This window comes from Psammomys obesus, unplaced genomic scaffold, assembly GCF_907164565.1.
Source record: "Psammomys obesus unplaced genomic scaffold, mPsaObe1.curated_primary_1811, whole genome shotgun sequence".
NCBI classification, from domain to species: Eukaryota; Metazoa; Chordata; class Mammalia; order Rodentia; family Muridae; genus Psammomys; species Psammomys obesus.
In genome coordinates this window covers 25,298,056-25,313,196 of record NW_026592118.1, presented here as the reverse complement: position 1 = coordinate 25,313,196, position 15,141 = coordinate 25,298,056, and the positions used below count along the sequence as shown (strand labels likewise).

At 39.6% G+C, this 15,141-nt stretch overlaps 1 protein-coding gene across 3 annotated transcripts in view; it reads left to right on the top strand.

The window, feature by feature from the left end:
* Positions 1-15,141, top strand: part of LOC129680855 (ATP-dependent translocase ABCB1) — a 117,274-nt gene that overhangs the window by 76,349 nt on the left and 25,784 nt on the right. For all 3 annotated transcript variants that reach the window (XM_055612663.1, XM_055612662.1, XM_055612664.1), the window contains exons 10-19: positions 1,562-1,675; positions 1,819-1,929; positions 2,109-2,234; positions 2,325-2,528; positions 2,798-2,968; positions 5,657-5,818; positions 7,703-7,879; positions 8,513-8,659; positions 10,592-10,699; positions 14,599-14,676. In XM_055612663.1, the coding sequence (XP_055468638.1) occupies positions 1,562-1,675; positions 1,819-1,929; positions 2,109-2,234; positions 2,325-2,528; positions 2,798-2,968; positions 5,657-5,818; positions 7,703-7,879; positions 8,513-8,659; positions 10,592-10,699; positions 14,599-14,676 (1,398 nt within the window). The remainder of the gene's footprint in view (positions 1-1,561; positions 1,676-1,818; positions 1,930-2,108; positions 2,235-2,324; positions 2,529-2,797; positions 2,969-5,656; positions 5,819-7,702; positions 7,880-8,512; positions 8,660-10,591; positions 10,700-14,598; positions 14,677-15,141) is intronic.

Here is a 15,141-nt window from a genome sequence, read left to right as displayed (position 1 = left end):
CCAGCTGCACTATATACTAGCAGTAAGGTTTGAGCAAGCATCAAGTCTTCAAACTTTCTGCTAAATGTGTGACAGGAATCATGTGTCCTAGCTGTTAGGGCTCTAAAGACTAATGAGTAACAAATACAGACTCATTTAGCAAAGTCCCTTCAAACTTTGGGCAGAGTGCAGGGAATCTTATAAAAGAAGGGGGAGACAGAAAGACCTGGAGGGGACAGGAGCTCCACAAGGAGAGCATCAGAACCAAAAAATCTGGACACAAGGGTCTTTTCTGAGACTGATACTCCAACAAAGAACCATGTGTGGGAGATAACCTAGAATCCCCGAATAGATGTAGCCCATGGCAGCTCAGGGTCCATGTGGGTTCTCTAGTAAAGGGAACAGAGACTGTCTCTGACATGAACTCAGTGGCTGGCTCTTTAATCACCTCTCCCTGAGGTGGTAGCAGCTTTACCAAGCCACAGAGGAAGACAATGCAGCCAGTCCTGATGAAGACCTGATAAGCTAGGGTCAGATGGAAGGGGAGGAGGACCTCCCCTATCAGTGGACTTGGAGAAGGGCAGGGAGGAGATGAAGGAGGGAGGATGGGATTGGGAGGGAATGAGGAAGCCGGCTACAGCTGGGATACAAAGTGAACAAACTGTAATTAATACAAAAAATTAAAATTAAAAAAGGAAAAAAATATGCAACAACAAAAACTTAAAAACACAGGTTTTTAAGCACCATGATTCCTGAATGATTAAAGCAAATGGATGGTGATATTAGTTCTTATCAGCTGCCAACATAAGTAAATAAATCAAGTTTTCAGTGACAAGTATTTTGATCAAAACAATCCCCAAACTTGGAAAATGATGATGGAGAGATTTAACCCCATAAAGAATCATCCCTTGTGTGCTTAAAACTTACAGAATAGTTTCATAATCAATGACACCTGATACAACTTACAGAGTGAACAAATAGAGTTTTAAATGTTTTTGCTCATGAAAAGACAATACTCTGGGAGAATGTCTTACAGATATATAACTGTTTAATACTAATCCAGGATTTGGACTTTTGTTTTCTAACTTGCTCTATAGTGTTTGTTTCCATTTCACAGCCATCATGATCTAAATAAAGATTATTAATTATTGAGGAAATGGAAAAATATTGTATTATAACATAACACTCATATAGAACTTGTATGTTAGAGCTTCATTAAAAAGGAAGATTAATTCTGCATGGTAGGCTAAATGAAATTTGAAAGTTTAGAAGTGTTTTCAGATGTTCGATTTTTATATTTTCAGCTGAAAACACACATCATCTTTAAGAAATTTAGTGTGTTTTGATATATGTATAAAATGTGGAGTGATTACATTAAGCTAAATAATCTCAGTTGCTTCACTTTACCCACTTGTGATATTTGAAATTTATAATTATGAAATGTTAAGTTTATTTAATACCCTGTATTATTACGTTGCCATGACATTTACAAATGTAATTAGTTTTATTGGCAGAAGGAGGAAATATGAGAGAACTGTAGGAAAGATTAAATAATTCAGAGGCTTTTCTTCACATCGCTCAGGTCTTCTTTTCTGTATTGATTGGAGCATTCAGTATTGGACAGGCAACTCCCAACATCGAAGCCTTTGCCAACGCAAGGGGAGCAGCTTATGAAGTCTTCAATATAATTGACAATGTGAGTCCCACCTGCCCCTCATCCATCTGGTAAAAGCGATTCCAGTTGAGATAGTTGCACTGTCATGTTCTCTTAGCCCATCCCAAGGCTGCTGTACAAAGCAGTTACTGTCACTTAGTGATCTTTGCTTCTCATCCATACAGAAGCCCAGTATTGACAGCTTCTCAGTGAGTGGACACAAGCCAGACAACATTCAGGGAAATTTGGAATTCAAAAATATTCACTTCAGTTACCCATCTCGAAAAGAAGTTCAGGTATGGTGGCAATTTTCTATTAGATGAAAAGTCCCTAATAGTTTCTAAAAGGTTGTAGAGAGAGGATTGCATGTAAAATCAAGGATGCTGTTGAATTGAGATGCCAGCACGTAGAACCTGCATGCATCTCTGACTGGGAATTGTCCTAACTAACGCTGACTTCTCCCGTGCCTTCGCAGATCTTGAAGGGCCTCAACCTGAAGGTGCAGAGCGGACAGACGGTGGCCCTGGTTGGCAACAGCGGCTGCGGGAAAAGCACCACTGTCCAGCTGCTGCAGAGGCTCTACGACCCCACAGAGGGCACGGTGAGAGGGCACGCAGCCCGCAGCAGTTGCCAGGGCCCAGCGTTCTGGCTCCGTGATCCTAAAGCGTGAAACCCACACATGTTGTTTCAGGTCAGTATCGACGGGCAGGACATCAGGAGCATCAACGTGAGGTATCTGCGGGAAATCATTGGCGTGGTGAGCCAGGAACCTGTGCTGTTTGCCACCACGATCGCTGAAAACATCCGCTACGGCCGGGAGGACGTGACCATGGACGAGATTGAGAAAGCCGTCAAGGAGGCCAACGCCTACGACTTTATCATGAAGCTGCCCCACGTGAGTCGTACCTGACCGCTCTCACCCCAGGCTCAGAGAGTAGAGCTGGCCTGATGCGGTTCACGTGAACTCAGGAAACTTCTCTTAGCTGGAAGAGCTTCCTTCGCAGGGCACTCCCCTTACCGTGGGTCTTAAGCCCTCGCCTACCTGACGTGATAGCTGTGTGCATTTCTTGGGCATCATCTTGGTGGACATCCCAGGTCGAAATGTGACCCGAGACAGTTGGTTGCTTTGCTTTATTTTCCTGTTTTCTGATTGTTTAATTGTAGAAATTTGACACCCTGGTTGGCGAGAGAGGGGCGCAGCTCAGTGGGGGACAGAAACAGAGAATCGCCATTGCGCGTGCGCTGGTCCGCAATCCCAAAATCCTTTTGTTGGATGAGGCCACGTCAGCCTTGGACACAGAAAGTGAAGCCGTGGTTCAGGCCGCTCTGGATAAGGTCTGTGAACCCTTCTAACTAATATGTAATTTCAACGCAAAATAACATTCTATTATTTATTCTTCTTAATCTTGGTCTTAGGAAAGAAAAGCTTGATAGCTTCTATTACCTATTATTGAGGAGAAGTGCCAGGCTTCCATAATTGCTTTCGTGTTAAATTTCTGTTTCTTCCATTAAAAAAAAAATATTGATCTTATTTGTGTGTGTGTGTGTGTGTGTGTGCTTGCATGTGTGTGCAGGTGTCGGATGTTAGGTCTCCTGAAGCTGGAGGCAGTGGCAGTTATGAGCCACCAAATGTAGGTGCTTGGAGTGATCTATGCAAGAGCAAGAAGCGCTCTTGACTACTACACCATTTCCCCGACCCCACTTCTTTCTTCCTTTCTTCCTTTCTTTTTGAATTACAATAAATACGTTTTCATCAAAAGGCATGTAAGTATCTTTTAATTAAAAATGGAAAATTAGTCTTCATTTGGGTCATGAAAATGTAGAGAAATACCCTATTACTTATAGTATTGTCAACCAAAGAGAAATATGAGTAGAAGACACTTAATACCACTTGATAACTATGGAATTGAAAGGAGAAATAGCAGCCACTTTTGATGAGAACTGATAGACTAATATCAGAAAGAAGGAGAGGAGAACCTCCCCTATCAGTGGACTTGGGGAGTGGCATGCATGCAGAAAGGGGAGGGAGGGTGGGATCGGGAGGGGAGGAGGGAGGGGCTTATGGGGGGATACAAAATGAATAAAGTGTAATTAATAAAAAATTTTAAAAAAGAAAGGAGAAATAACTGGCTGAGTCTGGTTTTGAGAGTTTATAATATTATCAATAAAAAAGGAGGCAGAGGCAGGCAGATCTCTGTATTCAAGGCTAGCCTGGTATACACAGTGATTTCTAGGACAGCCACGGCTACACAGAGAAACCCTGTCTCAAAAAAAAAAAATCAAAAAGAAAATACAAACAGAAAATATAAAAATACAAAGCCACTTAATGCCGCTTGAAGAGCACGGAACTGAAAATCCTCTTTCTCCAGGAGAGGGTGCATTGAATGATGGTGCTGGAGACCCTCTGGTCCATGAAATGTCCATGAATATGACCAGAGTATGGTCTTCCTGTGATTCTTGTTAGGACTTCCTCACTAATTAGATCAGTGTCTAGCTCTGTAGTCTTCAGCATATGATGGCCAGCTCTGTGAGAACCAAGAATGTGTAGACTTTCCAAGCGAAGGTCCTTTAAAGTTGAGCTGTCCCAGGAGATGGCAAAGGTAAGCTCTTGTTTTCTCCAGCTCTTCCCTTCCAATAAAGCAGCAGTTTGTGTTCCTTTAAGCATCTTGTCAATGAGCTTAATAGGGTTTTCTATTAGGGAGGGGAGGGAGCAGTGTGCCAAATATTCTGTGATCTAAAATGGAAGCAAGTAGAATTGTGACTATATTTTTCCTCATTATTCTGCTTGTCTGTGATTCATGTCCCAGTGTCTCCTTATTTTTCCACAGTAGAACACAGTTACTCATAGAACATAGTTAAATAGTAGAACATAGATTATAGAACAAAATCAACAGACAAATTCATAGAAAATTACAGATAAAACCAATTAATGTTTATTTAAACTGTACTTACTGTATTTATATTTATATTATAAAGAAAATAATTTTTTCTTTACATTATACATTTTAGGGGGAAATTTTACATGCTTCCTCCCCTTTTCTTGAAACTATCCAAAGAATTAGTACATCATTCTTTAGTATGACTACCTAACATGTATTTCTTCTCTTGTTAGAATTTTCCACTTCTGTTTCTCCACTTGTTAACCTTGATATCTGCAGCCCATTCATGTGTGTGTGTGTGTGTGTGTGTGTGTGTGTGTGTGTGTGTGTGTGTGTTTACTTTTATTGCTTACTACTGCAAAACTACAGAGTGGTAGAAATCATAACCATTAGGAAAATTACAAAGGTTAAGAAATGTCAACAAGTTCTAGTGATTTGCATCCATTCCATATTAAGTTAAAGATGAAACTAGACACTTGAAAATATTTACATAGCTCTTCCGTTTTGCCCATAATTCTTGTAACTAGAAGCCAGTAGTGTTTCTTGAGCATTTATTTAAAGTCACAGTACTAAGTCCTTTATTAGAGTAGTTAGTCATCACAGCTGTTCTAAGAAGTGGTTACTCCATATTGGCTTTACATATGAATGAACTCAACTTTACACAGGTTCAAAGACTGCATAAAGCCCTGGATGCCAGTTGAAAACTGAAGTCTAAGCTTTGCTCTTTGATATTTGCGTCTTGATTACCCATGAGGTCAATCTTGTAAATCTTAGCTGATCCCTAGTTAGTATATATCAGTACAGCATCTTGGATAGACTTGTTTTATCTGGTGAATGCCTCAGCTCTAGGGTTTTTTATAAACTCTGGATTATCACAGAACTTTCGGCTTACTATAGGGTGTTAAGTAAAAATACTCAGAGACTTAAATTATATTAATATGTGAACATGTTTGTTTTTGTATGTATTGCAACAGAACACTATTTTACACTATTATTATATTCACTGTGCCTTTATTAAAGCCAGATAATATTTTCATTGATGGTTTTTTATAGTGTTCAAAGCAGTTATACTCAGCAAGATTAAGTTGACTGAGTTTTTGCTGTAATTATTCATGTATCAAAACCTAGATTTCTCTCTCCTCAGGCTAGAGAAGGCCGGACCACCATTGTGATAGCTCACCGCTTGTCTACAGTTCGTAATGCTGACATCATTGCTGGGTTTGATGATGGTGTCATTGTGGAGCAAGGAAATCATGATGAGCTCATGAGAGAGAAGGGCATTTACTTCAAACTTGTCATGACACAGGTACAGCCGAATTCTAGAAGCATCCTACTTTATCTTGATGATATGCTAATATTATCTTTAATCTATAGATAAATGTTACTTGATTGGATAATCTTGGAATATAGAAGTGTACTTAGGGATTTTTTTTAGAACATAGGCCTGTATCTTTATGTCTGATCCCATAGCTTGACTCAGGCCACACTACTGACTTGCTGTCTGTAGGGCAGAGTTAAGCACTACATTGTGACTTGATGATTATCAATTTATAGTACATGGTCGCTCCATGCTCTTTATCACATACAATGAGTTGAACTAAATAATGTGATAGGAAACTTCTTGACACTTCTAAATGGTTATGAAAACTCAATCTTTTCTTTTGTGTTTTGTGTTATGGGTTATTAATATTTATTATTGATTTATCTTTTAGTTAAGCAGCGGTTATTCCTAAACAAGCCGTATACCCAAATCACCACACAGAGACTAAGATGTATTTAGTTAACCTAGAGCAAGTGGTAGGCAATGATTACTCCATCCTAAACCTCCAAGCCTGCATAGTTTTCTATCATTCAGATTTCACCCATTATACTTGCTTTTAGTCATATCTTAGGTCTGGTTCATCTCTCCTCATGGTTCCAAGTCCTCTCCTGCTGATCTCTGCTCTCCTCCCTCCTTCCTTCCCCTTTCCTCCGGACCAGGATATTCCGACCTATTCTCTCCATTGCACAGAATTGGCTGGTTGTTTAATTGACAATTACAGAGAACAAATGGTGGCATGTTTACACAAACTTGAGACAAGTGATGCTTAGAATAAGCATCACAATGCAATGTTGGGGTTGAAACCAGATAGTGGGGTAGAGAAATCAGCATTTGAATGAATAAGGGTAGATTGTATACATTCTAAAAGAACATTATACCAACAGTTTTGGATTTGTTCCCTCTAGGGGACTGCTGGAGAGGTGAGCTTTGAAGGCTACCCTCTGAAGAGGCTCCCCACACCCCTAACAACTTTCTCATGGTTCTTGGGTTCAAGTGTGTGTGCGTGCTCTCTCTTTCTCTCCTATCTTCCTTCTCATCACTTGTCCTCTCTCTCTTTATCTTTCTCTCATTTCATTCATAATGAAGCTCCTCTCTATGCTTTAAAGGGAAGCTTCTCTTTAGGGCCTGGTGATATTTAGCTCTCCATGAATTGTATTCTTTCTGTTTAAATCTTTCTCCCACCTGAGACCCAATCATAGTCTTGAGGACCTCTTGTTCTAACAATACTAGAGCCTAGAAGGAATTATGATTATGTTTCAGCTTCATTTCTGCTCTACTATTTTTACATAACATTATTCAGGACTAGTGCTTTAGATTGACTTCTTCCTTCCTTCCATCCCTCCTTCCTTTTTTCCTTTTTTTTTTTTTTTTTTTTTTTGGAAAGAGAAAAAGCAAAGAAGGATAATGAAGGAAAAGTGGAAAAATTTTAAGTTGACCCATCCATCATAATAGTTAATTAGGTACGTATGATAGTGAAATTGAATGGTGAAAATGTATACCAAATTCTGAAGGCTTAGTAAAAAAAAAAAAAAAATACATTTTTTAAAAACACATTTCATTAAAAAATCTAAAACATTTCACTTTTGATTTGCTATTCTGGTTTAAAAGCAAAGTTGTTTGAGTCACATATTCCCAGGAAAGACATGACTAAAGAAGATACATGGAACAAATGTTATTTTATTTCAGCATAATCACAAATAATTCTTAATATTTAGGGTTTTTTTTTCTTCCAACATATCACACAAGAAGGAATAGTAGTTTAATTTCACCCCTTCCTTTAAGTAATTCAATAATATTTTTGATATTTATTTTCAATGATTAATTTTCATTGTTTGACCTTAAAATATTTATATTTCTTATTTATTTTAGACAGCAGGAAATGAAATTGAATTAGGAAATGAAGTTTGTGAATCTAAAAATGAAATTGATAATTTAGACATGTCTTCAAGAGATTCAGGATCCAGTCTCATAAGAAGAAGATCAACTCGCAAAAGCATCCGCGGACCACACGACCAAGACAGGAAGCTTAGTACCAAAGATGCCCTGGTATGGACAAGGATCTAATACTATGCCTTCCATCCTCCCCATGAGCCTTCCTAGTTGTATGTGCTTAGGCTGAAGAAGGAGTGGGAACTACAGCATATTTTATATAATCCTTTTGTCCTGGTCTCCAGAGTGCTCCAGAAACCTAAATGGTGATGTTCAATTTAGGTTTAAGAATAAGAATTAATAACAAGATGTTTATAAATAGAGCTTAGAATATGTAGATACTATAGTAGGTCTTTAAGTATTAATATATCTACTCTAATTATCTTTATTGGTCAATATTCTTGTCATCTGGTGAATTAAATATTTGTAGAAGCATCATTCATTTCTAAAGCAACCAAAGAGGTACTATAATGTTATCATTGTATTTGAAGGGAAAAGTTTGTCAACTGATAAGGAATAAAAATAGGATAAATATTTATTTTAAAAACTTGTACCCCTCCTGTAAGTCCAAAACTTGGATGGTGAAGACAGATTAGATATTCAAGATGTAGTTTATTTGAAGGCAGCCTTAAATAAATGAGACTCCGCCTATACAACATAAGAAAACTCTGTTCCCATGGAAGACCTCTACACAGTAAAATCAGTGATAATCTTTAAAAAAAAAATCTTGTTTTAACATATGTTTTCTAGGATGAAGATGTTCCCCCAGCTTCCTTTTGGCGAATCCTAAAGTTGAATTCAACTGAGTGGCCTTATTTTGTGGTTGGTGTATTTTGTGCCATAATAAATGGAGCCATGCAACCAGCATTTGCCATAATATTTTCAAAGGTTGTGGGGGTAAGTGATTATATCCATTTTTACATTTACTTGCGAGTCTTGACTAGAAAATGAATGAATTATCTTAAATAATATATGTGTCCTAAAAACATTTCCCGTCACATGAAACCAGCTTGGTTGAAACTATAATTGAAGTTTGGTTTACAAGAAGGATAATTTTGTAAGCATCTTTTGTGTTAGTTTCCATCTAGGTCCCTAATGGGTTTACCCTAGGGCCCGTGGCACCTGCTTCTTGAAATAGTCAATGGAACTGGGGAATTCAGTCTTTCATACTTGCCAACATTAAGCTCTGAGGCAGAATCATGAACTGTTACCTAACTGCTCTGCACAGGGACTCTCATGTTTGTCAGACTGAGCTGACAATGGCCTGTTATGTAACATACACACTGGTCAGCATATGAGCAGGCCCACACTCAACACACACTTCCTAAGACTCAAAGGGAAGCAACTCTACATTCATTAGCTTTTTCGCACTGTGACAGACACTTGAGGGTCTTTGTCTTTGTCTTTTTCCCTGTTACAGAACTGAGCCCATGTTCTCCCATGTTCTAGACAAGCGCTGCACATCCCTTGCCCTGTATTATTTTTACTTGGAGGCAAGGTCTTGCTAAGTTGCCCAGTTTGGTCTTGAGTTTGCAGGGAATTTTGCATGTAGAATTTTCTCACACTAGGTTTCAGTCTAAGGTCAGCTGCATCCATTGTTGTGAGCCTGAGGCATGGCATCCTGGCATATGAACAGGATGGCAGAAGCTGCCCCTCTCGTGAAACACAAGAAAGATAGGAATGATCAAGGAACAAGGCAAATATTTTCATGAATCCTTCTCTCAATGTGTTTTCCTTCCCTGCTGAGTAATTATGTTGTTAGTTCTTTCAGCCCCAAACATCTTTTTAACACTTCTAATCATCTCTGTAAAGGCTTCCATGTAAGGCCTCAATCAGTTGGCTGTCATTGCCACCAAGCTTTCTGACTGTAACTCCCACAGGAAATACTGGCAAAAGTACCTTTCTGAAAGGTTGAATGAATGATACCTCTTCTCATCAGCAAGAATACATAAATACATTCTCTCCTGAAACCCTTTAAAATGTCCACATAGTTGAGTTGGGGATGTAGAGATGGCTCAGTAAAATGCTTGCTGTGCATGCAGACCTGTGTTTGATCCCCAACACCAGTGTAAAAAGCCAGGTGTCATAATGAACACTTACCATTCCAGTACTGGAGAGATGGAGATAAGAGGATTCCCCAGGCTCAGTGGGCCAGTCATTCTAGCCTAATTGGGCAGCCCTGGTCCAGTGAGAAACAGCATCGTACAAACCAAAGCGGAGGGGCTGGAGATCGGCTCAGTGGTTAGGAGCAATTGCAGTTCTTCCAAAGGATCCACAGTTCCAAGTACCCACCTGGTGGTTCACAATCACTGTAACTCCAGTTCCAGGGGATCTGAACCCTCATGAGACCCAGGCACACACAGTGCACATACATACATGCAAAACCTCATACTCATAAAAATAAAATAAGTAAATCTAAAACACACAGTGGGATTCTCCTAAGCAACACACTAGCTTGACCTCTGGCCTTCATACACATGTACTTACCCCTTATAGACATACACAAAGAAATGACACGGTACAGTCTGTTATCAAGAAAGCAAAAAGGAGAGTATTTGTTTGTATTTTACAAAGAAGCTTGACACCTGATCCTCTAAGAGGAACTCGTGAGTAAAGAATTGGGTGAATTTGTGAATGACAAACATTCCTCCCTCAACAAAGGCAGAAGGTGGGGGCAGTGGGGGGTCCCTTTTAGGAGCCCTTTAGTCAACCCTGTTCCAGTGTACAAAGGCTCTTCCAATCCCTAAACTGTGTAATGTGTGAAACCGTGCAGGCATGGAATGCTTTCTTAGTGATGGAACTAACAACCCTTCAAATATTTTTTCATAGGTTTTTACAAGTGGTAAGGATGATGAAACCCAACGACGTGAAAGCGACTTGTTTTCCCTATTGTTTCTGGTCCTTGGAATCATTTCTTTTATCACATTTTTTCTTCAGGTAAATGACTTATTTTCACTTCATCCATTCAGATGGATTTATAAATATATGTACTTGTCCTTATAAAATCATTCCACGTTTACCATGGCCAGTGATAGCCAGATTATTTTTATCCTCTGACTCGATCCTCACCTTTTCTTTCCAAATCAAACATGGTCCAAATGGAAACAGTTATGTAATCACATTGAACAGATTGTTCTATTTAGCATGGAAATGGAAGGTGGAAACTTAAGTACGGGCTTTGGGGTAAGCCCGGGACATCAGTTTGGATGTACATTCTACTGGTCAATTTGAATAGTCAGAGAAATGTCTTTCCTGACAAATAAATGAAACTCCCCAACAGGTCACACTCACAAAAGTGAAAAAAAAAACAAAACCAAAAAACAAAAAAAACCAACCCTCAGTTACTGAAAAATGACAATCCTAAAATATTTTTATAATTTTTTCTTTATTATTATTATTATTATTAATTACAATTTATTCACTTTGTATTCCAGCTGTAGTTCCCTCCTTCATCTCCTCCCAGTCTCACCCTCCCTCCCCCTTTCCTCCCCTAGTCCACTGATAGGGGAGGTCCTCATCCCCTACTATCTGACCATAGCCTATCAGGTCTTATCAAGACTGTCTGGGTCCTCTTTCTCTGTGGTCTAGTTATGCCCCCTCACTAGGGGGAGGTGATCAAAGAGCCAGCCAGCCATAAGTCCATGTCAGAGATAGCTCCTGCTCCCCTTACTAGGGAACCCACTTGGACAATGAGCTGCCATGGGCTAATCTGAGCAGGAGTCTGGATCCTCTACATGCATGGTCCTTGTTTGATGCATCAGTCTCTGCAGGACCCCCTGAGGCCAGATTTTTTTTTTTTTTTGGTTTTTTTGGGTTTTTTTTTTTTTTTTTGCTCTATTGGTCTTCTTGTGGAGCTCCTGTCTCCTCCAGGTCTTTCTTTCTCCCCCTTCTTCCATAAGATTCCCTGTACTCTGCCCAAAGTATAGCTATGAGTCTCAGCATCTGTTTTGATACCCTGCTGGGTAGTCTTCCAGAGGCCCCTGTGGAAGGCTCCTGTCCTATTCCCTGTCTTCTCCTACTTCGATGTCTATCCTCTTTGCCCTTCTGAATGAGGATTAAGCCTCTTCTGTAGGGTCCTCCTTGTTATTTAGCTTTTCTAGGACTATATATTTTAATATGTTTATCCTATATTATATGGTTAATATCCACTTATAAGTGAGTATATACCAAGAAATTAGGGAAACAACACCCTTCGCAATAGCCACAAATAACATAAAGTACCTTGGTGTGACTCTAACCAAGCAAGTGAAAGACGTGAATGAAAAAAAACCTTCAAGTCTCTGAAGAAAGAAACTGAAGATATCAGAAGATAGAAAGATCTCCCATGCTCATGGATTCGTAGAATTAACATAGTAAAAATGGCCATCCTACCAAAAGCAATCTATAGATTTAATGAAATTCCCATCAAAATATCAACATAATTCTTTACAGATCTTGAAAGAATAATTCTCAATTTCATATGGAAAAACAAAAAAAACAGAATAGCTGAAACAGTCCTGTACAATAAAAGATCTGGATGTATCTCCATCCCTGACCGAAAGCTGTACTATAGAGCAACAGTTATAAAAACTGCATGGTACTGGCATATAAACAGACTGGTGGATCAATGGAATCTAATCGAAGACCCAGAAATAAACTCACACACCTACAGATATTTGATTTTTGACAAAGAAGCCAAAACCATACAATGGAAAAGAGATAGTATCTTCAACAAATGGTGCTGGTATAACTGGATGTCTATCTGTAGAAAAATGCAAATAGATCCATATTTATCACTTTAGCAAAGTGATCCATATTTATCACTTTGCTAAAGTGATAAATAAAGTCCAAGTGGATCAAAGACTTCAACATAAAACCAGACACACTAAATCTGTTAGAAGAAAAAGTGGGGAAGAGCCTTGACCTCATTGGCACAGGAGACAACTTCCTGAACAGAACACCAGCAGCATAGGCTCTAAAATCAACAATCAATAAATGAGATCTCATGAAACTGAAATGATACTGTAAAGCAAAGGATACTGTCAACAGAACAAAATGACAGCCTATAGACTGGGAAAGTATCTTCACCAACCCTATATCTGACAGAGGGTTAATATCTGGAATATATAAAGAACTCAAGAAGTTAAACACTAACAACCTAAGTAATCCAATTTAAAAATGAGGTACAAAGCTAAACAGAGAATTCTTAACAGAGGAATATCAAATGGCAGAGAAACACTTAAAGAAGGGGGAGATAGAAAGACCTGGAGGAGACAGGAGCTCCACAAGGAGAGTAACAGAACCAAAATTACTGGGCCCAGGGGTCTTTTCTGAGACTGATAGTCCAACCAAGGACCATACATGGAGATAACCTAGAACCCCTGCACAGATGTAGCCCATGGCAGCTCAGTGTCCAAGTGGATACCCTAGTAAGGGGAACAGGGACTGTCTCTGACATGAACTCAGTGGCTGGCTCTTTGGTCACCTCTCTATGAGAGGGCAGCAGCCTTACCAGGCCACAGAGGAAGACTATGCAGACAGTCCTGATGAGACCTGATAGGCTAGGGTCAGAGGGAGGACCTCCCCTATCAGTGGACTTGGAGAGGGACATTGGAGGAGAAAAGGGAGGGAGGGAAGGTGGGATTGAGAGGGAATGAGGGAAGAGGCTACAGCTGGGATACAAAGTGAATAAAATGTAATTAATATTTAAAATAAAAAATTTAAATTTAAAAGAGAGAGAGAAAAAGAAATGTTCAACATCCTCTGACTCGATCCTCACCTTTTCTTTCCAAATCAAACATGGCCCAAATGGAAACAGTTATGTAATCACATTGAAATGCAAACCAAAATGACCCTAAAATTTTTAAGAAACATGTACAAGGCATTTTGCAGCCTGCAGATCATTTGGATCAAATGCGATCACAAATGAACTAAATGTTCTTGCAGTGTAGTGTGGGAAGGCATACAGTATGGACTTTGGTATTAAACATGGGGTTGAAAATCACCTGCACGTATACAGGTTATGTGTCTAGTAATTTAAGCTGTCTAATCCTCAGTTTCCTTATCTGCAAAATGCAGAAATATTGCTTCTTCATAATTAAGAGAGCTTGTGTGACCAAGTGTTCAGACTGATGAGAGGTTTTATGTAACAGCTTATTGAGTATAATTAATAATTTACTGACTACATCAATAATTAGTCTACATGTGATTTTAAACTAAAACTAAAATAAGTTTTTTAAATTAACACATTCTAAGGCTATATTACTATTTTAACAGTTAGCCCTCATGTAAATGCTCTTAGCTAAATCTAAATTGGTTTCTTTAATACATTCTAATATATTATTATTATTTTAACAGAAAAGACATTATTCTTAACATTATAGGCACACAATAGGAAAGAAAGGATTGTTTCTTTACTAAATAACTAAAAAATTCATTGTAGAACTTGGCCTTGGTAGAATAAATAGGACACCGGCTGCGTGTAAGAGTGTTTTTGAAATGTGCAGTCGCTCCATGCGACGTTGGTAAGAGATTGAGAGGAAGGCAGCTGTAAGCTGATCACTCCTGCTTTGACGGTTGGGATGGTAAAGTACGGAGAGTGACAGCACGGTATAGTGGTGAGTCTGAGTCGGCCACAACTGCAAACCCACATCAAGACTAGTCAGTGGATCCAAGGACTTCCAATGTGTATACACAGCCCCGTGCCCAAGTGCTCCCTGAGGACCAGGCAGGGAGCTCATTGAGGGCAGGAGCTCAGATGGTGAGTCCCACACCCTGCTCAGGACTCCCACAGACCTTCATTCAGACTATGTAATTAATTGCTGCCTGAATCCCTGACCAGTCCTTGTTCCTCTTAGGGCTTCACCTTCGGCAAAGCTGGAGAGATCCTCACCAAGCGACTCCGCTACATGGTTTTCAAGTCCATGCTGAGACAGGTATGGCTGTCGAGGGTAGCACCCGGGGGCGAACACAACTCCTCTCTTGAGCTCCGTGGTCACAGATTGTTGGAGCTCAGGCTATAGGTTGTTTAGACTGAGATCCTTTGTTGGTCACCCTCAGCCTCCAGATAGTTATTTGCTACAGGCTGGCATAAAGAACTAGTCCATGTTGAGTTAGTGTCTCCTGATGACTCTCCACTTTTTATGCTTTTTATCTCAGCAGTGAGAGGCAATCGAAGCAGAAGTGGTCCTTTATGCTTTATCTCATCCCAAAGGCAGAGAAGCGTCAGAAAGGGTCTTCTATGCCCTTGTGCCCTCTGTTGAGTTCTTTTCTCCCATGTACTCAGAACATTCTGGCATGACTCTCTGTTGTAAAAGGAACTTTTTACTCACCGGTTTCAATTGTTGCCGCGGAGGCTTACTGCCTCTCTCTGCTAACCTAGCCTGAGTCCTGGAAGCTTC